Source organism: Maylandia zebra, linkage group LG9, assembly GCF_041146795.1.
Source record: "Maylandia zebra isolate NMK-2024a linkage group LG9, Mzebra_GT3a, whole genome shotgun sequence".
NCBI lineage: Eukaryota > Metazoa > Chordata > Actinopteri > Cichliformes > Cichlidae > Maylandia > Maylandia zebra.
Window position 1 is genome coordinate 18,209,035 of NC_135175.1, and position 25,343 is coordinate 18,234,377.

Below are 25,343 nucleotides of genomic sequence, written 5' to 3' on the forward strand. Positions count from 1 at the left end.
CAAGCCGAACAGCCCCAATAAATAGATGCACAGATGGATTTTAAAGTGAGTTCCTCTTAACAACCAATAAGGAATCACTAAATTTTACCTGCGCTAAGGGGTAGACGGACTGTGGATGGCTCTGGCCTCCAGTCCTGTTTTGCTCTGATGATGACTCCCTCTTACTCTTCCTGCGTCGCCGTGATCTTCTGACGGGATCACTTTGCCTCTCCTCTGCCTCGCTACTGTCTCCCATCACCTGGGAACAGTGACAGGAAGTAAACAGGTACATGTGCCACCGTTACATATCAGATTAAAGCTTTCACATGATAACATGCTTTTCTTTCTAGGACTGTCTTTTGTTATCAGGTTTTAATTGAACGCAACTATTATTTCTGTATCTTTGTCGGCTCATTTGAGGCCTCTGCACCAAGGACTGCAAGTAAAAACTCACGTATCTTTTGTTCTCTATTGTTGTCTCTACTAAAAAAAAGAGCTAACTGGGGGGTGGGTACTTTTCACTTAAGGAACACGGAGTCTCTTTTCAGAGTACAAAAAAGTGTAACAGGGAGCATCCCCAGTTCTACAAAAGCAGTCATGACCTTTTAATCAGCAAATAAAGAGCTGTTGAGTAATTAATTGATATAGGACTTTAAGACTGATAGCAATACCGATATTTGGTAAAGCCAATACTCTGATATATCAGTCAATATTCTTTCTTTCTTCCTTTTAGAATCTCCCTAAAATTTCTCATGTGTGATTCTTCAGTTATGCTCTCTCCTGCTCTGCTGTTAATCAGCAGGTTGTTGTGCTTGTGATGATCTATACATGCATTTCCAACAGGCAAGTTGCAGAGTGCCCTCTGGTGGACAACATCAACACTGATAATATGGTTGAAAGGTGTTTGCAGATATTATAATTATAATATTTGCAGATATTAGTCCACCAACTACTTGGTATGGCTCTAAAATTCTCACTACAAAGGACAATATTTACATCTGACTTTGTAGAACAGGATAATTCAAAGACATCACCTTAGGGTTAAAGTTCACATCCAATGACTCTGATTGGACTGGGTATGGAGAAAAGTTCTGCTGAAGGTGTTGGTGATGCAGCGGCTGGTGATGAGGGTGAAGGTGTGTATCCGGTGGTCCTTTCTTCCTCATCAGATTGTGGGGTGGTTTACGGGGACACGCAGAAAGCACTGACGAGGCCTCGGAGTCTGAGTTGAGAGTCTCTGTGTTGGTGTACTGCCCCGAGGATGGTGAGGTGACCGGGAGATGCTGAGTGTAAATCCACTCGGGGTCGTGCTGGGAGTCCGTGTAGTAAGTCTCATCTGACAGTTTGCGGCGAAACTGCCTCAGCGCTGCACCCCAGCCACCTTCATCATCCTCCTCTGAGTCAGATCCCATCTCGTCGTAAGCGGAGACAACGCCAGACTCCTTTTCCAGCACGCTGAACAACAGGCTCTTCCTCTTGGTGAGCAGGCTGGGCCGAGACAGCTGGGAACTGTGCAGGGCAATCCAGTTGCCGTCTGGACTCTGGAGCACTGAAGAGGCACCTGGATGAAAATCACAAGCAGCAGCAGGAAGTATAGAAGAACGGAGTCAACTGCAGGGATTCAGAGAGTACTAAATAAATTCAATATCCATACTCTCAATAAAATTATATGAGGCTAATATAGAGCAATGCATGGGGTAAATTTCTACAAATAATTTGTATGTCTTTGTATGTATGTGCATCTTTACGACATGTAAAAGTAAATCTATGGCCTTTGTCTAAAAATCTTTAAATCTATTCAGTTATGCATCTACACAAAGTTATATTTAAACTGATAAAAGCGAAATGGAAAGCTGCTCAACCAAAAAGAGTCTGTGAGTGTGACTTTTACTCGAGTTATCCAGGCGATCCATGCTCTTCCAGGTGGGTAAAGATGTGGCCGCCTTTGGCTCCCTTTTCAGAGAAGCGTATTCCTGCAAGCCGTCGTTGCCGCCACCGGCCTCAGCTACCTCCTCCTCTGGACCCTTCTCTGGGGAGTCGTCACTGGTGAGAGAGAACGCTGACCGCAACCGCTGCAAGAACAAACATTGACACACACACAGGTAAATACAGAGAAATATGACACAGATCCAAAGAATGGTACACAACTCTGTTGACAGGTTCTTTCTTTTTTTTTAGTTTTTTGTTGACAGGAAGTTCAGACAGATTTTTAGCTGAGAAACAGAGATAACTGGCACTTGGCCAGAAAATATAATATCCATATATAGTAATTAAGTAATACACATAAGAGCATTTGGTCCATCTGGACAATTCACTTCCTGTCCAGCAATAAAAAAACCCCTAAAACGTCACTACTATGCCGGCTGTAATTTACCATTCTCACCAGCAGGTGGAGCTATAACACTGAGCAAATATCTACTAAGCAGTTCCTGTGATTCTTTCTGTGCGAAACAAATAAAAGTTATACATTTACATTAGCTCAAGATTTTAATATACTAAATCACTAGTCATTTATTACTTAATTTTTGTGTATTGTGTATTTTTGTGTAATATTTGTGTATCTGTGGAACAACATAATTTACATTCATGAGAGCTTTTTGGTGCATTTTACATTTGACAGCTTTTAGGAATAGTGTCTGATCTGTACTCTGGCGTCAATTCGAAAAATAAGCTAAGCTAAGCTATACTTTATTCTTCTCCCAAATTTGAGAAATTAATTGCAGAATTAAACACACAAAAATTCCTCTTTAAAAAGGGTGGGGTACAACATTAAGGTTTAGTGTTACACCGCGTAAGTACGCATGTGAGTGTAAATCTGCATGCTTTGTCTGTCAGTGAGTGGTTTTGTAGAGAGCTGATAAACACAGCTTATCCCATGGCAGGCAGAGCAGTCGAGGAGGATCCCTGCGTATTTCACAAGACTTTGATCTTCACTGAGTGAAACAGCAGGAAACTGAAGGCAGAGCCCCGGGGAGAGCAGCCTTGATGCTCTGCACACACACAGGACGATGACAAATCTCCAGGAGTCCTTGGTGACTTGTAGTATGAACCCGTGCCAGGTTTGTGTACTATTGATTTGCCTATGTGTTCCTGTGTGAGGACTTGCTGTAGTTGGCATATTGTATTATCTTTTTTCAAAAAAAAGGACCTTTCCCTCAAACCCTCAACAGTAAGTAAACTCTTCCAGAATTCTCCAACACATCATTAAGAAAAATTAGTATTAAAAAAAAAAGAGTCTGAGGAAAAAAATACAGCTTATATTAGGAAATCTAATCGTACTACCTAATTTCAAGTGACTGCATTCACAATTAGTCAAAAAAAGAGAACCTGTCATCGGTGGGTCACGTACAGAGCAGTATGTGATCCATGCTACTAAGAAATCACACACTGTAGTGCCTCTTAGAAGTGTCTCATTGGCTATGTCCTTCTTTAATATACCGGTTATGCTTTATCTGTATTTATTCTGCATGTTTGTTTTTGACTTAAATAGAGATGGCTGAATACGGCAGCATGACATGCTCCATATGTCCCAACAGTTTAGACTGACACAGGGACTCACATAGAGAGAGTAGGAGGTTTTGAGCGGGTCTTGTGGTCCTTGTGATGAAGTGTGAGGCTGAGAAGGAGAGGGCAGTTCACTGGGCTGGATCAGAGACTGAGACTGAGGCCAGACAAAGTCAAACTCTGTCTGCATCTCTGAACGCTTCCTTCTCTGGATGATCTGAGGGAAAAGAAAAAGAAAAAAAGGAAGTGAAGAAGGCGATGAGGAGAGAGAACATGACAGAGACTGTGCATACAAGCTATGAGGCGTACACAACAAGCTTTTTAAAAGGATGAACTAGAATAATAAATGCACAATGGAAAGCAGAAATGCGCTCGTACAACAGAATTTTATGTTTAGCCATTAATAATTTTTAAAGCGATGATTTAATTTTCATTTAAATTTTATTGTAACATTATGTGCTGAAATCTTCAAAGTATTTCATTTCCAGTGAACTGATTTCCAACACGTTTGACTTTAAACTCAAAGGCAATCAAACAACTGCAGATCCTGGCTCCACTCACTATCTGCATGCAAATTAAATGCCATGTGTAAAATTAAAGCAGTTGTCACTTGAATTTTAAAGTAATTTATGCAGATTTTGACACTCTAAATTATCATTTTTGAAGACCTTCTGCTCTTTTCTTGCTTGAAAATTATTTCCTGTGCCATATTTCACTAAAACGTTATATAAGTGCAATGACTTCTGTTTGAAATTATAGAGTAAAAGCGTAATTATTTGTCAATCCATTTGTAAAGGGTGGAGAGGAAAGGCATAGCCTGAAGTGCTACATTTTTTTTTATTTTGAAAGATTTTAGCTGCAATTAATGCTTCCACATAAAAGAGACGAATAAACCTGCAGTAAAGTAATACCTACTTTTTGTACAATGGTTGTGGCGAGTTCTTCTATGAGCTCCTCTTTGTGGTCCCGCAGATACCGAGCCTCATTCTGTTTCTCCTACACACACACACACACACACACACACACACACACACACACACACACACACACACACACACACACACACACACACACACACACACACACGCGCAGCATATTCAGTTCAAAGTGAATGTGAATTACCAAGAGAGAGTCTGTGCAAAGGTCTTTGCCAAAAACCATGACTGTATCCCGCTGATACTGAGACCAAGAGGGAGGCAAGAGTAGAGGAGAAGTAAGAAGCCATGACAGTGATATAGGGGATTGAAAATATGGGGATGGAGAGCAGGAAGGCAATACGAAAGCTCTGAAAAGTGGGGGGAAGAAAAGGAGAGGCAGAGGACAAGAGAGGGAGAGGAAGAAGGGGAAGAGAGGGATGTCTTACCAAGCTGTCACTGAACTCCTCTGCCTTAGCAATGGCCTCCTCTATAGCCTCCTCAGCAACACGCAGGGCGACTGTGAGTGTCTCTGCCATACTGTGCCCTGATAACACAACACAGCGCACACAAAAATAAATGCATGCATACAGAGTTCCCTTAACCTTCCCTCCCCTGTGGATGGTGATAGTGATCCACTGCTTCGCTCCAGAATGAACTAGATTACATAGAGAAAAGTAATGGGCCACATACACCTACAGTATCGACTTGAAACCCATGCCACAAAGCTCCCGGTGCACAGCTTTTGTGCTGATGTTAATGCCAATGGAGATTCGGTTCTATGCTGTTATTGAGTAAGCAAAGCGTCAGAGACTTTTATTAAGTCCATCAGCACTCTGCACAGAGAGACACAGACACCGCTTAATTAACTTTACACAAACCACTCTCAAATTCAGTCTTTAAACGGCCAAATTTTTCAAACGTTTGTAAAGGCGCACTGCATGTCTAGTGCTTGATTTTATAAATCAGCGGCAATGGGACTGAAAAGACCTGAATGCAAAGATTTAGAGGAGTGGCCTAATATTTTGGTCCATTTGGCGCATTTAAATGACTATTTCCTGAAATTTCCTACAGACATTCATAGTTTCCTAGAGCCCTAAATTACCTTATTTGAGCTTTTTGCACAAATTTTAGTTTCTAACTATTGCAGCAGTCATGCCATTGAAATTAGACAGGTGCTTTCTATTGTAAGGTAAAGACCCTGCATTAATACAGAGAAAACCCCAGCAATCGGACAACCCTCTACGACTAATTGGTTGGCAACAGTGGGAAGGAAAAACTCCTTTTAACAAGAAGAAACTGGCGCCATCTGCTGTGACCTGTTGGGCACAAGGGAAGGGACTGTGGAAGGGTGCCTTCTGTCCTGAATGTAATTATAATAGCTAATGGTTAAACACAGTGGTGTAGAAACACAGTGAAAAAGAGTGAGTGAAGAAGAAATGCTAAGTGTTTAATGGGAGCAGCCTGAGACCATTGGTGCATAATTAAGGTAGGTTTTCAGGGTCACCTGATCTAGTTCCATCTCCTTTATCAAAAAGGAAGTTTTAAGCTTAATCTTAAACAGTCTGTCTCCCAAATCCAAACTGGGAGCTGGTTCCACAGAAGAGAGTCCTGAAAGCTGTCGACTCTGCCTCCCATTCTACATTTAAATACCCCAGGAGCCACAAGTAAACTAGCAGTCTGAGAATCAAGTGCTCTATTGTGGTGATATGATACTATGAGGTCTAAAAGATAAGATGGGGACTGATTATTCAAAATATTATTCAAAATGCTAGATTTAACAGGGATCCATTGAAGGCAAGGTAATATGGGAGAAATACGCTCTTTCTCCTTCTAGTTCCTATTTAGTGCCTGCTTAGTGCTGATGTTGCTAGGATGCTGAAATTCAAACGATTTTATTTAATGTGTACAACGACCCTCAGTTTGACTCATACTACGATTATTTTACCCTTGCTGTAAATCATCATAAAAGAGCGCAGTTTTGTTGGCATTTCTGACACACCTATAAACACAAATACACACATACACACATTAAGCATATGGTATTTTTTTCTGCATGGGCCTTTTAGAAGTTGACATTATCTAAATGGCAGATCTTGATCACTGCACACAGCAGATAATTACCAGTAAACAAACAAAATTGGGTTTGTTTATTGTCAGCCGCATATCTTGTTAGCATATTTATCCATTTATGAAAGCGTACGTGTAAATATAATAAGCATCCACAAGAAAATCTGCTGTCTGTGGTGAGCACAGGGCGGGAATTTTATTTATGTGCACTTTTGCATGAAAGGAGGTTTATTTGCATTTGCATCCAGGAGATATAGAAAAGCACAAGCATGCTGATTCTACCTGTGGCTGGAATTACTCATCTGCAGTGCCACAAAACGCCGCCCTCCCATCACCGCATCCCTCACCTTCGCTCTGCTTGTAGAAGGCGGAGTCACTGCCGCAGACGCTGCCATCGTTGTCGTTGCTTCCCTCGTGAACGCTGCTTTCTGAAACGCAGAGGTCGTGAAACGAAGCCTTCAGATAAAAGCTTTCAAACACAGCCTGTCATAGAACTTCAAATATCCTGCGTGTATCATTCCAGAAAATAGAATCGCCGCATGCTTTTTTTTTTTGTTCTGTCACCACGTTAAAAGTAGGTTACACTGCCAATGTCACCAAGACCTCTTTTTCTACTCTCGTCAACTGGATTTCCAACTGCACTTTTGTCATCTTGTCAATTTGTATTGTTTCGCTTCTTCGACTCGGCGCCATTTCCCAATTGTGATGTTTAAAAGAAAAAGAAAAAGAAATAAACAAAAATAAGATGACAGTTGAAAGAAAATGACAATTCATCTGATAATTCCCTTTGCCTTTCAAACAAATGACATGTTTTTGCTCACCAAGGACATTTTCTCTTAAGCATCACAGTGCAGTGGTGTGTTGTTTTTCCGGTGTGTGTTTTATGTCTAATTCAGGCCAAATCTCTTGTGAGTCTGTGCTATATTTGTGCAGTTATCTTTTTTTGAGCAAATTTCTAAAATCTAGAGTTACAACAAAAGGGACGTTCCTTTAACTCAAGATGGAAATTTGACAGGTCTACTTAAAGAGCTGTGAAACCCCAGAGAAGGAGTAGTAGTTACTATGTGCCCGCCTTCAAAACCAAATATTCCCTTAGTGGCCCATTAACTCCTGTTAGATATCTCCCCTGCGGTTCCCATTTATTGTGGCCTTTCACATCAATCTAGCTGTTAAAAAAATGAAAAGGGAGCACGTGGACATGCAGATTTTAAGAAGACAAACTGTCAGATGACACCAGAGAGCTCTCTGGGTGAATTTCCAACTTAGCCTCTGATATAAGTCCTTCTCAAACATGAATCCTTGCTCTTTTTCCGTCTTTGGTTTTCACTTCAGCTTGTTTCCACTTAGCACTCGGAGCCAAAACAAAAACCAAACTTCTACTCAAAGCCTAGGCTTTGTCCCAACATTTCAGCCCCTGCTGCTAACAAAACCCACAAGCAAGACTAAATTCCATGATTCCCACTCTTGGCCCGTCTCCTATAGCTTCTGCTGTTAATCTAGCCCCGATGCTGCTCCTGTTGGACGGGCTGCTGTCACTGACTAAATACACAGAAGCAGCAGAATGTGCCCGATAGTTTGGTGCAAGTCTGCCACTGATCTCTGCCACAGCTAACTGCAACACTGCCAAGAAAACAGGCAAAACCATTACAGAGCCATCACTCTTTCACACTCCAGTGTTTCTATTGGATGAAAGGTGGATTTCTCCCCTGAATATGTACATTTTGCAAGGAGCAGCAATAAGTCTTATAAAAGGCTTTCAGCCTGGGTTTAATGGGTCCTACGGATGAAAAAAGGAAGCCAAGTAAACAAAAAAAACAAATCCATCAAAATTACAGAAACAGCATTTTCTCCATTCCCCCATGAGAGCAGCAGTAACAGAGCCAGCTGTCAGCCGTGCTGTACTAGTCCAACTCTACAGCAAGATGAACTACTGTTTGTCAAAGCTCTGCAACATTATAGTGCAGAGCCCGAAAGCCTCTAAACTGCTATATTACTCCTTTCTGACCCCCAGAAAAAACAATGTTGAACGTGCCTCTACGCACGGCTTTAAAGTCGCATTGGCCTCACTCTACTTTGAGGAGTTGTCATAGATTTTGCGCTGCCTCGTGCATGTCCACTTGTAAGCCCAGTTCTCCCAGTTGCAGTAAGGTATAACAAGTCCCCAAACTATTACACGCTCCACACCTCCTTTCCTCCTCCAAAGTTGTCTCACCTTGACTCACACGGAGTCCAACAGAGTGGTACTGTTCTCGCTTGGTTAGAGCTGAATTATAGTTTCTGACAGTGTGGAAGGGGACAATAGGTGGGGGAAATTACCTGCAGCTGCTCAGGACAATGTAGACACAGAAAAGACCGCTGTCACAGAAAGTGACACGCCTCACAAGAATCACACAGACACACACCGACTGGTAGGAAAGTGGGTGGAACTGCACGTCGACACAGAGGATGAAAATCTTTCTTAACCTTAATGGAAGCAGCCTGGAGCACGCTGTCGTTTATTCAGCGTATATTCATCACCGACGAGCACTTTACAAATTTAACAAAAAGTGCCTCCGCTCGCGACGAGCTGCAAACACAAAATTGACTTATCGCATAATAAAGTGAATACGGCAAATGTGTTGGCAAACAGTTGCTTATTTAACATTCCCCTCACCGACCGTTGAACAATATATCTGTCTTACTCCATTTGTAATGCTCTACTCTGCTCACCAGCAAAGTTGGGAATGTTTTCAGCAAACGGTGATTGGCTGGGTAGTGAATGCTTGATTTTTAACCTACATTAATTTTTCAAAGCTCATTTCACGGACAGAGTCGAATGCTGCGGCTTGGAATTAGGTCGAAAACAGCCGTGAAAACAAAACAAAAATTTTTAAATGAAAGGCACAATTAGCTGGACAATTTCTAAATAAAATATATACCTGGATGTCCGTTTTTAATAAAGAACATCATTGCTTCTGATATTTTTGATGCCAAAAATAATTAGATGTTGTGAAATTATTCATATCACTAAGCTTTGCAGCATTTGTATAATGACAGTGACTGCCAAAGAGGGTTTACCACACCATTGTTTTATTTTCCATTCTTCCGCTCATCAATGAGTTACATGTCCAAAGCAGCTTTGTGGCTACTGGGTAATAGGACACAACAGAGTCATTAGTTTGCTCAGAATGACACTGATATCCATCATTACGTTTCCTTAAGGGGACAAATCAACCCCATACTGAAAATCTTTATATTTGAAGGTTGTTTAAATGTTTGGGGAAAGCTGAGATTTAGGCTAAGGTTAGCTTTACTAGTAGTTATTTTTAGGGTTGGAGTAAATCTCCAGGAAATGGATGTAAATCAGTGTGCTGACCTCTGACATAATGAAAAACAACGATGCACATTTGTCACTTAAAATCCTTTTTAAATCCTTGGAGGTGTTTTATTCTCATTTTGTGCTATGAGACACTAAAATATGGGCTACGTCTGAAATCACTGTTTTGTTCACTCATTCACAAATCTCTACATACCTGCATAATAAGTATGAATAAGCAGGTGTGGGCACTGCTGAAAAATGAGTCATGTGGTGTAAGGTATTTCCCCAAGTAACCTTTCCATATGGAAGAAGTGTAAAATTTTTCACCCAATTTAGCTGAACTGGAGAGCACAATACCAAAAAAAAAAAAAAAGGGATGCAGATTAGGAGTCAGATGCACTATTATCATCATCATCATCATCATACTATAATGATCATACAGTATGTCTGTATATTTGTTTTGTATCTTATATCTGTCTTTATGCTTCTGTATTGGTTATTATGTTATCTGACTTTTAGACCGGAAGGTTTTTTCTTTGAATTTGGTTCCTTACTGTCGTAGTAGAATTCCTTGGTCATGTATTACATCCTCTGTTTGTAGCCTGTCTACATTCTAGTTCATTTTCCTTTTGTGAACCTTTCCTGTCTCCCCATTCGTGTTCCCATGTCTCTCTGGCTGTCAATATCCCTGTTTTGCCAAGTGCGCGTGTCATAGTCTGGTTCTCAGTATGTGTGTTACTTCCTGTTTTATTTTGATAGTCCCTTGTCTTGTGTTTGTGATGTTCAGTCTGTCAGTCAGTTCAGCTTGTTGTCAGTCTGTCAATAAGTTCCTACATCGCCCTATTATAGTTATAAATGAAAATGATAGTTTCTTGTTTTCATGGTCTTTTGCCAGCAACAAAGTTAAGTTCACCTCTTTCTGCTGAGTCCTGCATCCAGGCTGCTACTTTCTGCTAATTCTTTTATACATGTTTGTGAAGGCACACTAAACAGCTAGGGACTGAAATGCAAAGATTAAGAGGTGTGTTCCAATGCTTTTGTCCATATAGTGTATAATGGATAAATACAATACACTACATAGGCTAGTATGTAGTAGTATAACTCCACAGTATGTGTAACCAGTTAACTACACAGGCGCTTCAAATTACAGCTGCACAGACAGAACTAGCAACGTTATTGACTTTTCTAACTGACCAGTTGAGAGCAGTTTACTGTATAATTAATAGCTTTGGTGTGTTTGTGGAAACAGATGTTGACACATGAAGGAGGATACAGAGTCCACACAGAAACACTGTCTGAGAGGCTGCAGTGTGCATCATACATCTTCAGCTCCAAAGGCTGAATTAATACAACCAAATGAGGCAACATTTGCTGAGTGTTGTCAATGGCAGTGTGAGAATAAGCCAGAGGCTCAGAGCAAGAGTCCCATGTGAACAGTGTGAGTTGGCAACCATGCTGATGACGTTTAAATATGCAAAGTATGTTGCCCCCGGAGACTGCTGACTGAAAATGTTACCGTGCTACAACGCTGATAGCGATTTATGACTGATTTATGAGCAAACGCACTAAAGTAAGATTGCAAAAATAGTAAATAATATATTTGCTAAGGCATACACCACTGTGAACACACTGATTTCTGGATTTCGCCCAAAGAACGTCTATGCCTACAACCTTAACAAGCTGATGGATGTAGCTAGCATATTGCTCAAGAACCTCCTTGTCCTTCTAGAGTGCTTCAATCTTCAACCTCTTTAATGCTCCATATATACGACAGAAGCAGTGTAGAGTCAGATTTTATTAAATTTTAAGGCATTACAATTAGATGAAGAACTTAATCTAGTTCATGCATTGTCTTACAAGAATAAAACCGTGTATGGATATTGAATAATATGGTTTAATAGGCCACTGCGTGCAGCAGAAATCCAAATTCTTTGCTGTGTTGGAATAAAAATATTGAATACAAAAGCAAGAAGAACTGCATGCTCTCATAAACAATTTGGGTTATGTTGATTGAAATAAATAGAGTGTCATAAAACAGACTGTGGAAAGACAGAGGAAACAAAAGAGAGTCAGGGTGCATGAATAAATGAGCCAATAAAGCTCCACTTAGAGCATTCCTGAAGTGCCAGCAGCAGCGGCAGCAGGAGGAGGAGAGTCTGGGCCGTTTCCTTTCAATTACTATGCAGCATCTGGCAGCACATACAGTCTCATAAACAAAGTCCTCAGAACAATGGCTTAACTGACAGAGTGTCTGTTCACATCATGAAAGCCTAGGTAGTGAAGAAAAGTAACGTTTATTTATCTGTGAGAATTTGGCATTTTACTTATTTCCTTATTTGAGATTATGTCAAAGTCATTTAGATCTATCATGAAATGTAAGACACACGATGTAGGGTGTTTGATGAAATAACTTCATCCAGGTGGGGCTTCTAGCACCGGGAAGCGTGTGGGTTCATGCGTGATGAGAAATTAATTAGTATTGGGGCAAACACAGCCTTTAAAGTTCAAATGATGGCGGCGAGCAGTAAAATGAAGGAGAAAAATGTTTCCACTAATTAACTGCAGCTTTCAATTTTTTTTCCCCACTTCTGAAAAGCAACCAAAGCCACCTGCAGACCGCAATTACTTAAAAGGACTGACTTGATGACTTGAAGCAAGCAGCCGATTGGACTAATCTTTCTAATGCAGGAAACAGGTCACGAACAATGCTGTTTAATGACTCAAGAATGCAGCCCCGAGTCAGCGAAAATGCTCATTTGGGAGAAGAAGAAAACATTAATCCCACACAAAGCAGTGCATGAAAGAAAAAGATAAAAACAGACATTATGGCAGAAAATCTTAAGAGGTTAGACATTAGTGTAGGAGTAGTTGAAAAGAGGAGTGGGATGTAGAAAAACTACTAGAAATAATACAAGGTGGTATTAAATCCAGGGGCTAAAGATCAGACCTTTCAGTGCATCAACACACACACATACTGTATCTAAATGAATGCCAGCAGATACAGTTGACTTGTTGACACCACTAAAAGTCCAAGCCTTGTAGTTGTTTGCTTTAAACGTCAGTAGCTCTAGGCTCCCGGTTAACATTTTGCCCTCATCTTAGCACACATACAGAGCACTGTACTAAGAGTCACCAAGCTTTCAGCTCAAAGAGCCCAGCCAATCAAAAGAAAAGATCCCACAAATGCCAATAAATGATTTCCATGACTGTCTGGTGGAATAGCTTTATCGTAAAAGGTGCAAAAGAAGGTCTCAAATGAGGACAAATCTCCTAAAAATAAAAAAATATACATAAAAATGATCCAGGAGACCCTTGGGTTTTGTTACTACATTTCTCTTCTTCTGCACTATTTTAGCAGAACAGCACGAAGACAGACTCAAGGTCACTGTTCACATTGTCCTGTCAGTGACTCACTAGATAAGCTACATGTAACCTACTGCATAGCAGTTCAGTGCTGAAGGTTGAGACTTTAAATCAGTCAGTGGACAGAAAAGGATCAGACCAGACCTCGTTCAGCAGCATTTAAAAGAAGTTGCCTCATGAGCACATAAAATAAAAGCTGAGCCAATGTAAAGCATTGTATTTGAAAGCAATCTGCTGTTTGCATGGAAACACATTCTGTATTATTGTAGCTGTGCTGAAGCTTTTTATCACCACATGTGAATTGTGTGAATCCAGTTTTGCAATATGCATCACATTCAAAAGAATGAGAAAAAGAAAAGAGACTCAGAAGAGAAAGATTTGCACAAATGTTTGCAGCTACACATCAAACATTTGGAGTTACATCAGGTTTACTCACACGCCTGCTCCTCTCTCCCTCAACTTTCTCACTACTGAGAACTGAAGGTGATACGATGCCGGAGGATTTCTCAAGTCACTGTCACCTTCCTCGATAGGTAAGCCTCCCGAGCAATTGAAGGGATGTGACAGCAAACACAAAAGGCAGGAGAAAAGTAGGACATCAGTAATCCTCCATTTGAAATGAATGAGATTTAAGTGTCAGAAAAAAAATTCACCATTCCTGCTCTTGATCTTTTATAACCAACTCACCGTGCTGCGTTTCATGGCGAATTTTATGATGTTATACCATAAAATGAGACTGGAGAGGCAGGGAGATATCTATAAACATTACATTGTGATGGAGATATTTAATCCAAAGCTAATCTGTCATAAAAAATTTGCCAATGGCCAATATCCAACATTGGCTACTGCACTTAAACCAGTTTACCACAGTGGAACAGAAATAGATTTTAGAAAGAAGCACAGCTTTTGCAAAAGACATGAACATGGAACAATATTTATTTAAAGTAGGCAGCCACTTTTTTAAGCACACCTGTTCGACTGCTCAACAGCAACTCGACAGCAAGAACCTACTGACACCATCAGATACAAGCGTTTTAATTTCCTAAGCTGCAAAGCAGACAAGTGGCTTACACTAAACTAATTTCGAAGTTTGAATAACTATGTTTGACAAGGTACTAGCAAGATGCCACAATTTAGATGACAGACACCTTTATTATGTATAACCAAACACCTAGCCGTGCTCCAGCTACAAAAAAGTTGATTACCAGCACGTAAAGCTCAATAACATCACATCAGGGTTGTGCCGCTGGACAATGATGTCAGGGACTGATGATGGTCATTTGCTCTTCACACACTACTCTCCATTTAATCTTTACTTATTATTCATCTTTGACTGTCTTCTGCAGTGTGTCTTTTGTCCTGACGTCCTCACATCACCACCAGCCAGTTACAGCAGACCCTGATAGGCCCCTCCCTGAGCCTATCGGAGATTTCCTTCCTTCCTTTTCCTTCCCACTGTCACCAAGTGATTGCTCAAAGGGCATTGTTTAAATGTTGGCGTTTTCTCTGTATTACTGTAGGGTCTTTACCTTACAATATCAAGCACCTTGAAGTGGCTATTCCTGCTGGTACTACATAAATAAAACCGAATTGAACTTAACTGAATTGATGAAGGTGCCTGTGCAGACAGAAAGGCCCCAGCCAGATAGATCCAGAACACAGGAATCCTCTTATCCCATCATGGAAGTGGCCAGTGTTGTTTCGACAGGTTTGAGAATCAATGATTACGTAGCACTGCAGTTCAGGTCATTTCAGTGGGAAGAAAATGACCGAAGACAGAATCTGTGGGCCCCCTCCCACACTGTTGTTAGTGTTTCCAACCTTGGCGTCAGCAGTTTTGTACTCCTGCGTTGATGCCAGCTTGGAACTGATTCTTGATATTTCATATCAGTATTAAAATTTAAATGGATTCATACTCTGTCATGTGCTCTGTGTGCATAAGAGAAAGAAGTGCTTTCCCCTCTTGCCTCTTGCCATGACACTATACCATATCTCTGCTGTTTTCTGTCACATCTAATAGCCTCAGTTTGTTGACATGTAGGCTCTTATTCGCTGCAAGAGTTTAATACTAAAATGTTTAAGAGAGACTAATGCACAATTAAAAACAAGCGCTGCACACATTTCCTTTTATTTGATGCTATATTCCCCATCAAAAGCATTAATTACTAATTTAACACACATCCAGATTAGTGCTTTGCATCTGCCGATCCACTTAATCAGACACTTGGATCAGTTCTGAGAAAAGCAAAGAGAATAGACGGATGGATGATTCCCTTTAAGTCTTCTATCTGTTGTCACTGATATGCGATTTGCACGTCTTCAGAGAACGTGGTCACCAACACTTCATCCATTCTTAATGCGAAAAAGTCCCCAGGCGCCAGATTGATCACACAGAGCAGCACTCGTATCCTTCCGTGCACACACAGACTATTGCCACAAAGGAGCATCGCTGCCTTCAACAGGAAAACATGGACGTGAAAGCACAAAGAGCATGTTCTGTTCCTTGCGTGACCTTCTCTTTGTCCTCAAAGAGAAGGTCGCACTCTCTCTTTGGAAACACGATAGATGTAGAACAGTCACATCACTCCCGCCGGCCGTCATGGCAGCTGACATTTCACACTCGTGTGGAACTGATTTCACTTTCAGTGGCCCCTCGGTGATGAAATATTTAACATTCTTTTCTATGAAAGCAGACTATATTTCACATATAGCCGGGGATGGTTTATGAAGCCGCTTTTCTGTATGCATGAAGAAAAGAGATTATTAACATTCTGGTGGAGTTTCTGGGCTACATAACAAAAACTTATTTTTCTCGAAGCAAAACAGACCAAATGAGATGGTGCAACATCGGCTTGTTAATGAGCAACATCTTTATAATTGATCCCCCCACCACCACCCACCGCAATCTATTGCTGATTTACTTGCTGATCTTATTATTCTGTTGAAGCTCAGCAGTTCTGATGTAAATCGTGTTAATCTGTTTCCCTTATAAACTTGTCAAAACACTTGACATTAGCAGCCAAAAAGGAGGTTTTAGGAGCAATTTTCTTAAAGTCAAAGCCCTTACTTTTCTCAGCTTTAGCTCTGTCTTTTGATCATTTTTTAAAATATCTTTTGAGTTAGTTTGACAGAACACAAGATAATGTATTTAATACAAACACAAAAATGAAATATAACCTCTGACAGTGAGGACATCCACAGCTCTCCTGTACAAGCCACTAATATCCAGACACACACACAGAACCTGAATGGCCTGCACACGTCACAGCATATCCATATCATATGGGCAGTCCGTTAGCCAGTTACTGGGAGTGGGTGTGAGTGGGTATTTGAGAATTGGAAGCGGTGTAATCTACTGGTTGGTTCAGGCAAGCTGGAAGACCATGAGCAGAATCACATAATCCCTCCTCCTCCTCCCCAGATGGAGGAGAGGAGAGGACCCAGTGCAAGCAGAATGGGGAGGAGGATCGATGATTACAGGGGAGAGAAGTGGAGAGGAAATCAAACAACTAGAGCTTTACAAGGATGATCATTTTGTCCACTCACATACCAAAATAAAAGCTACAGTCACAACAACCAAAAAAATAAAAACCATGAAAGCTTTGTACTTCTCCCAGAAGGACACCCTACTGTGAAAATGATAGAAATGAACTGCAAAATGTCAAACATGCGTGGAAGCCACTGAGTAACTGCATACTTAGTTTTGTTTTTTTTAAGAATAAGATTGATGCACAGAGTGCGGATGTAAAAACAAAACAGTCCCATCAAAGCTGTGCGATCAAGCTTTAAAAACCAGCATTTTATTGCTTTTAATAACACCATATAGTTGCTAAACTGAATTGTCACCATGTTATTAGACATATAGACATTAGACATACAATCGTTGCTCTGGACTTCATACTTTTAGATCTTTGTCATGCAGAATTTGGCCAATCCCATTAAAAGGAAACAACAATAACGCCACAGTAATAATTAATGTAAGTTGCATTGCAGGCTGTAGTACCATAGCTAAAGTCCTCTACTCTGTGCGTTACATAGTTGCAGTTATAATTCCTTCTGGCTGTGATATTCATTGTGCCTCGCAAATCACTTTAGAAATTCCAGACAAAATAAACTTGATGTATTCCCTAAACATCTCAGCTCATCTAATCGTGCCTCAACTCTGACCTGATTTATCCCCTCTGTGTTCTTTTCCTCCATTTAATCCCATGTACCAGGATATGAAATAATGCCTTGTTGTCAGCCACAGGGTGCAGCCCGATCATGGTGCAGCCTGGTCAAAACAATGTTACGTGAAGCAGAGGAAGGCTGGGAGAAAAAAAATAAAAATGTTTTGGTATATACAAGAAGCAAAGTGACCTGAGCCTGAGATTAAGTGGCAGGACTTTTCCGGAGGGTATCTTAACCATGACCATTACCAACTCCAACACTCGTGAGCACCAGCAGCAGCAGCAGCAGTGACTCACCCACTTGCACGAAAGGCCAGTTCATAGGTGCAGAAGTATTTTCAACAAAACCAAGAGAGTCATTTGAGAGACTAGATTTCTCAAAACAACAAAAGAAGAGTCAAAGGATGCGCAGCGGCGAGTTTCGCTTGAGCTGAAGACGTGCATGTGTGTGACAAAACCTTTGTTACCGATGACAAAACAATTAGGCAACTCATTACACGAGACGGCAAAAACGCGTGAAACAAAGCGAGTGACCATTTAACAACGCGGACTAATGAGCAATCAAGTGAGCTTGGCTGCGTTTACTCTTAATGTCTGGCCAAAACCAAGAATCTCAATTTTTTTGATCATCTTTCCAGCAAACTGCTTTAATCACAGCGAGATGCAGACGCTGCCAAAGAAAGATTGTATCTGAAATCAAAATGATGCCAAAGGGAATAATCACAGGGTTAAAAAAGATATATGGCAATAAAAAAAAATCATCATAATATGCAGGAATGTACTTACCTGGGAGATCAGAGAACGTTCCTCTCTCGATGATGTGCTTTCTGTACAGAGTCTTCAAAACCTTGGCGCTGCCGAACCTCTTGAAGCGACTCTTCACATTATTGTAATACCATTCGAGCGACTGCGTCTTCAAAATCCTGTAGGAGCGAAAGGAAACACGACATTGAGTCAAAATGAACAGATGGCAATAAAAGTGGTAGGGTTAAATTTCACTATAATCACAGCAGGATTATAACTTTGAGCTTAAGCCAAAACAATTAAATCTGCATAAGATGAGTATCTTCTAATAATTACAGAGATAGGCAGGCAACCAGACCTTATAGATCAATTAAGAAATGAATGGATGTATTACCCACTAAAGAGTGACGCACACAGGACTGTGGATCTCTGTTTTTGTGGACTTTTCATGTGTTTTAATTTAAAGCAAATTGGCTTTTCAAGGGCTTCTTCCTCTCGTTATGTGTGGGCTGTATAGAAGCTACAAAACCGTTTGAGCAGCACTGTCATGCAGCATCTTAGCAGCGTCTTGTGTGTTTGACAGCAGTGGATGCTTGCGGTTTTCAGATCTGTCGTCACATCATTTTTCAGCCCTTTTCTTATTTCTTGATGCACGGACCAGTGTGGATGCTTGAAGGGCAGCCAGGCAGACCTTAGCAGAGAGCAGATGATTACATAAGCAGTAATTCATAACGGCGAGGGTTATGAAAATCCCTCAGAAAACGCGCTCCCTTTGCGCCAGCGTTGCATTGGATTGCATGAAACTCTGCCAACTTTGTGGTTTATCTTGCAGTCCCTCCTGCTCTCCTCGTGCTTTTCCATGCCACTGTCACTCACATGGGAGGACAAACAAAGACATATTCACTGTTCAAGCAAAGAAAGCCACATAAACGCACTGTATACATCATAGTACACAGTTAGGGCTTGTATGTTTCTGCCTTTGGAACAGTCTTCACAAAACAAATCATCATAAATGACGAACATTTCCTTTGTAATTTGTCTCAACTCAATTTCATTTGTGTGTGTGTGTGTTACAACATTTTGTGCACAAAAAACAGATACATTAAAAGCCTGTGGTACATAATAATTGATTAATTATGCTTTGACAACACCAAATCAGCAGTGGAAAATATCCCCCAACAAAAGTTCAATAGTCTGCTTTTTTATCTTTAATATGAATGAACAGGCTTCAGGTCTGCGGGCACACAGTTCTCTGTGCAAATATGACACCATGCTGCACATATCGTTGGCTCTATTTCCCATATTATGAAAGAGCAAAGTGAGAGAGCTCAAACAGACATGACAGAGTTCTTTAATGCGCGCGCATGTTGGTGCTTCTGCTCAATGAGTGGACTGGTTGGGAAAAGGGAGGGCGAAAATAGCTATTCTAATAAAGGGATGTGGTGTGTCCCTGAGGCTACATGGTCTGCCACATCCATCCCCTCCTCCCTCCTTTTTAACCTCCCTCCGCTGGATTTATTATCCTCTGCCTCTATCAGCTGGGCTGCTCAATGGGCCTCAGCTCCTTAATTTCATGCCACGGGGTCAACCCAGTCAATTTAACGGTGGCTACCGAGCTCAAGTAAAAAGGCCTGGCTCTTTTTCATCTCCATATGGGCTCGGGGAAGGCGGTACAAACATGAATCTGCGAGTGCAACGCAGTTATGAGCTGGCGTCATATGAGGGAGCACTACAAATAGGGTCCATTTCTGAAATGAGCTGGTGCATCGGGGGCAATCTTTAAAGTGAAGGAAATACTGAAGGAAATGAAAGTGCTGCAAAGCAATGGTGAAATGAAGTTGTATGCCTGAGTAGCATCTATGTATAGAGCAAAATGAAAATAAGTATCACTGCCTGTCTGCTAAACCCCATGGCCATTTGGAATTTGTCACTACTGCTATGCCCTACTTTCTTAAAAGCCACAGTACTACCTGGAAATGTGGATTTTCTTTCTGAAATTATGACTGTTTAACACACTAATAGTTTCCACCATAGTCAGTTAAACTTGTGGTTAATTAGAGTATGCTGCCTCTGGCTTTCTTTAAAAAAAATCTGTCCCCTTTCAAAACATCTTCAAAAAGGCATACCGAAAGTGCACCAAGGATATTGACACCAGACCAATAAGACTAACACTGATCATCTCAGAGTGAAATTATTCTCTGGGAGAACGTTGATGCTGTCAATTGTAGATATTACTTGGACACATAAAATCCACATAAACTTTGTTGCAGACCAACAACAATAGAACTCCTTGGCAACACTTTGTTGCATTGTTGATCCATTCAAAGAGTCCAAATCTTTGACCCAGACTTTAATCCAACCAAGCACTGCAATAAGTCTATGAAAATCCCATCCATGGACTGAGACCCAAAGGATCCAGTGCCGATGTCATATTAAATGTTTAAACTCATAAATGTTACTATTTCATTAAAAAATATATGCTAATTTAACATTTTATATGAGCAACACATCTCAAAAATGTTTGGAAGTAGGTTAAGTAAGTGGTACTAAAAAGAAAACAGCTGGAGGAACATTTTGCAACTAATTCAATTAATTCAGCAACAGGTCAGCAACATAACTGGAGGTCTTGATGCATTCTCAATCATCCAGGTAAGCAAATCTCCAAAGGTTGATTCTGTTCATCTAGACGTAGCGAGAAACGTTTCTCCCACTGAAAACGCTACGTCCAGATGAGCAGAATCAACCTTTTGAGAACATGATTGGATATAAAAAAGTGCATCTTAGAGAGGCAAAGACTGTCTGAAATAAAAATGGGTTCACTACTCTGGAAAAAACAGCATTTGTCTCACAATGTGAAATAGCAAAGAATATCTCATCATTTATAGCAAATCTCTGTGTGCAAGATTCTGAATGCTATGCAGTGCTAAACTTGCCCGGTTTGACGTGTAGCTGCCATCAAATTCAAAATTAGATTTTTCTTGAAATTTCAAATGTTCTCAATTTAAACATTTTATATGTTTTCTATGGTCTGTTATGAGAGTTGGGGTTAAATGTGGCTTTATGAGATTTATAAGTTATTGGTTTACATTGTAGACAGCATCCTAACTTATTTAGAATTGGGGTTGTATGTTATATATACATATATATTGCCTCACAGTGGCCCAGAGCTTTCACTCCTTGGTTTGCCAGTCTCACTGGCACAAAAAACAGATGACCAGTAAATGCAATCCCCAGCTTAGACATCTGCTTCGTTCCATACCAGTGACACAAACTTTTTATAGTCAAGCGCTCCCTTTAAAAAAAGACAGATGGATTAAGGACAGAGGGAGAGGCGTCTTGATGAATGAAGCATGACATTGCTTCCCTGGAGTGATCTGATCTAAAAAGAAGATGAAGAAGGGAGCAGAGTAGAGTGGATAAGCAGAGGCTTTCAAGCAAGAGCTCCACTGTTGTGTGAGCTTCTGCAAATACTCATACGCACTTTAATAATGAGGCTAAGAGATTCCCTGAAGCTCAGCTGCTGCATGAATAAGAGGGATTCCTGTGGTCTCCTGACGCTAGGTTTACCCTTCCGTCATCATCACTTTGCTCAACTCCCTGCCGAAGCTTTGGAACCAGCGCTTCATTTCTTAAAAGGGCTTCTTCTCTACCCCGTTTGCCCTCTGTACTTCAGAAACCAATTTGCACATCTAAGTGAATCCTAAATAAAATATATATAACAGTACGTCAAAGAAGTGCAATAAGAGTAGCTGGATTTGCTGACTTCCCACCTCCCCCAGAAAAGGGAAACTATTATCATAATTGACTTTCTGTGCCTTCTAATTAGTTGGTTCAGCTTCTGTTGAAGTCACTGTAGAGGCAACGGAAGGAGAAGGGAAGGTGGGGGTTGACTATTGCAGCACATCAAACAAACCACATTCCCTTCTGAAGGCACGCGGCGTGATTGATCTTGTTAATGTAAGACGAAAAGATGAAAAATGAGATTGTATTCAGCTCCAGGTTTAGATCAAAGTGTCTGATGCAGGGGAGGTTAAAGCTCCCAGGTTGTGAGGTCTGAGACAAAAGCTCAATGACTTATTCCATACAGTACAATCCTGTTTTCGTTCCACAAACTCAATAACTCATTTTTTGCCTCATAAAATTTTGAAGTAGTCTACACTAAGTTTTCCATTCTCTAGTTGCATAGGCAGCAGCCTAAGCATAGAAGCCCAGACCTCGATTGACATTTGTCAGTGTATTACTTGTGCCCTCTCCAAAGGAATGTTAGGTCACCCAAGGGCCCCAACAGCAACCCTAGAGGCTGTCAAGATACAACATTTAGCTCAGTGACATTTTTGGATATTGCAAGCTATGGTGAAGAATCAAAGCTTGATTAGGGAGAGAATTTAACTGTAATTTATGATATGAGCACCAGGAGAAAACGGTCCCAACAAGAATGAATGTGTTTCATCTGCATCTTTTGCTGCTTCTACAGTGGTGTGCTTGTGCAGATTAGATTTGTCCAGGAGGACGAAGTGGGAATGAGAGATTGATTTAACATGCACACTGTAAACTGTGGAAATAAAACCAGGACAAGAGGGAAATATATACCATATGATTTAATATATGATTTAATTTCTTTGTGTGTTTATTAATAATAAACACACAAAATATACTGGCAAGAATAGTCATTCATTTAGCAGTTTACTTCATGCTCTTTACATAATGTCAGTAATATGGGATGTCTTGAATATCATCTCAGACACTCAGGCCCACCTCCTTTTCAAAACCTTCTCTTTGTTAGGGGCAGCCAATTAGAAGAAAGGTGGCTTAGAGGGAGGGTGGCTTTAAAGTAAATGAAATGAGGGGCAGCAGTGCCAGTATTTATTACCGCTCACTAAAGTGAAAGATTAAGAACATTAATAATTAATAATATATGGAACTGGAAAGAATCATAATAGTTGAAACCTAAATCTATTTTAGTATTCAGGTCCCTGTACTTTTTATCTGTGTTTTAAGGAATATAGCCGGTCATGCGCACAGGTTTTATGACACAAAGCTGAGAAAAATGCTGATTATTTTACATTATACTTTGTATATATGCAATGCATTGTAAAATAATTGGCACCGTTTTCAGCTTGGTGTTAATAGCAATGCTGTCTGTTTCACTATATCACAGCACTAAAGACATGCTACTAAAATATAGGCATTGGCAGAATAGGACAAGGTCGTGGGTCAACTGCAATGCCCATGAGATTTTCTGCAAACCTGGGCAGAACCGTACTAACCTGTCGGTATGATTTAAAACAGCATGTGGCTTGCAGGAGGCAGGAAAACAGCGCTCACACAGCAGTAGTCCTGTACATAACCTTTCCAGGAAGCAGCATGAATATTGATCAACTGCCTGTTCCTCTGTGATTGACATTTAGATAGGCAGGAAGAGGAAAATAAAAAGAATACATTTTTTAATAAGGCGGTAAGAGGCGTATGTGTATTTCATGCACCATTTCTCCTTTTCTAATTTAGTGAGTGCGTGTGTGCTTTTTATTATTATTTCTGCATCCTTTCTCTTGCATGCTTTCTGTTCCTGCTGGAATAAATAATGTGCTCATTTAAAAGCACACCTCAGCTGGAAATATATTATATAAAATGCCAGATATGATGTTCAAATATGGGTAGAATAACAACCCAAACAACACATTGCATGCTACTCATTTAGAAGTCCGAGAGCGCTGACCATATGATCAGGGTCTGTAGAGAACACCGAGCATCTGTTTCTAGGATACAGTCTATATATCACAGGAAGAGCAGGAGGTCACTTAATGAACAGGGCACTATGACCGGAGCATTTTCATGCTGCATGTATTTAAATATACACAGGATTTAACTTGGATAGTTGCTTCAGGTTCAAAGTAAGGTGCTTTGGCACATTCATTTCACTTATCTGTATCTTTAAAAAGTATACAAACGTAAGCACAGACAGCTTTAAGCAATGGGCAGAAAATTTACTCTTCCATTGCTTCTTTCTGCTAGCTTTCTTTCATGGCCTAAAGCTATCATCCTTCTCTCTCCCTATCTCTCTGCCTCATGTGTGTCCATCCTACTTTTTATCATTCAGCTCTCTCTTTAGACCTTCACCTTTCAGTGCTGGCAGCTGAAAGAGACCAGGGCACAGTATGGAAATTACTATGCTACTTATGCACTGCCAAAATGGCTTTCTTAAAAATCAGTTAATCGATGGAGGATTAGACACTGAGCTTAATTAATTTCTTTCTGAATGAAGTGACGCCTAGATCAATCAGTGTTTACTCATGAGAGACATTTAATATTCTCCTTGAGGTTGATGCAGAATGTTTACAAGTTTAGTTTGTGAAATGTTAAAACTGTAAGATATCTTATTTAGAACCATATATTATCTAATAACTAGCAGAATACAGGGTATTGCAAACAGCATTTGCTCTACTGTACAGATAAATGTAATACAGCATTTGAAGTCTTTGGACAGACTGAAAGTTTATCAGTCATGAGGGTTTGAGTTTCAATTGGAGCTCGAAATTCACCCCTCATGGTGCAATTTTGGCATGGATTACCTACCTTGTCATTCACACATTGTCACAGCACAGGCACGTCTTGAAGAATACTTTATTTGAACAAAAAGAGGCTCAAATATGCTGCTCAAGAACATACGAAACTCAGGCGAAGTTGAGCCCCCAAATATCTACACAGTGTAGATATTTGTGTTTTTTAATTGCAAAAGTTTAGGAATAAATTAAGAAAGAGTTTGTGTTGATTGTAGATGTGTGGTTGTTTTCTTGACCTGTAAGATATTTTACATTGTTTGACCCTGTGGGTCACCCCCTTTGGTTTAAAGTGACAAGTCTTGACCAGAAGCATTTGTTTTTCCATTGAGGTTTTTTCTACAGTGCAATTTTCTACTGGATGGACTGTAGTTTTGGCATGTCTGTACGTCACAATTCTTTTTTTGAAGTTACAGCTTGATCCAAATACACAAAAATGGCATGTGGATCAAATTTAGGAAAACCAGAAACTATCCCATGCTTCATGACCTGGAGTAAACTTACCTGGAGCTATAAGCTCAATCAATTTGGGCTCTTCATTAATCTCTCTCTTCCTGTGTTTACAGTTTGAAATAATGGGGAAAAAACAGCCTGTAATTGTTAGGATGCCTGGGTCGTTGACCCAGGGTTTTGAGTTTATTATATTATTTATCATTTCTAGTCTTTGGTTTCTTTGTTAGAGTTCTGTCTTATGGTTTATGTCTCTGTGTAATCCTTGCAGTCGCCCCTGTCTGCTATATCCCCG

General features: G+C 40.4%; 1 protein-coding gene across 6 annotated transcripts in view; it reads right to left on the bottom strand.

The window, feature by feature from the left end:
- The window catches only part of myripb (myosin VIIA and Rab interacting protein b), a 133,936-nt gene that overhangs the window by 9,325 nt on the left and 99,268 nt on the right, over positions 1 to 25,343 (bottom strand). For 4 of the 6 annotated variants that reach the window (XM_024798921.2, XM_024798920.2, XM_076888107.1 and 1 more), the window contains 8 exons: positions 18,084 to 18,220; positions 6,815 to 6,895; positions 4,847 to 4,944; positions 4,399 to 4,479; positions 3,539 to 3,700; positions 1,871 to 2,051; positions 1,014 to 1,540; positions 89 to 238 (listed from right to left, as the gene is read on the bottom strand). In XM_024798921.2, the coding sequence (XP_024654689.1) occupies positions 89 to 238; positions 1,014 to 1,540; positions 1,871 to 2,051; positions 3,539 to 3,700; positions 4,399 to 4,479; positions 4,847 to 4,944; positions 6,815 to 6,895; positions 18,084 to 18,220 (1,417 nt within the window). Of the gene's footprint in view, positions 1 to 88; positions 239 to 1,013; positions 1,541 to 1,870; positions 2,052 to 3,538; positions 3,701 to 4,398; positions 4,480 to 4,846; positions 4,945 to 6,749; positions 6,896 to 13,564; positions 15,822 to 18,083; positions 18,221 to 25,343 lie in introns of those variants that run through there. The other 2 variants (XM_076888109.1, XM_076888108.1) reach the window with 2 other exon arrangements.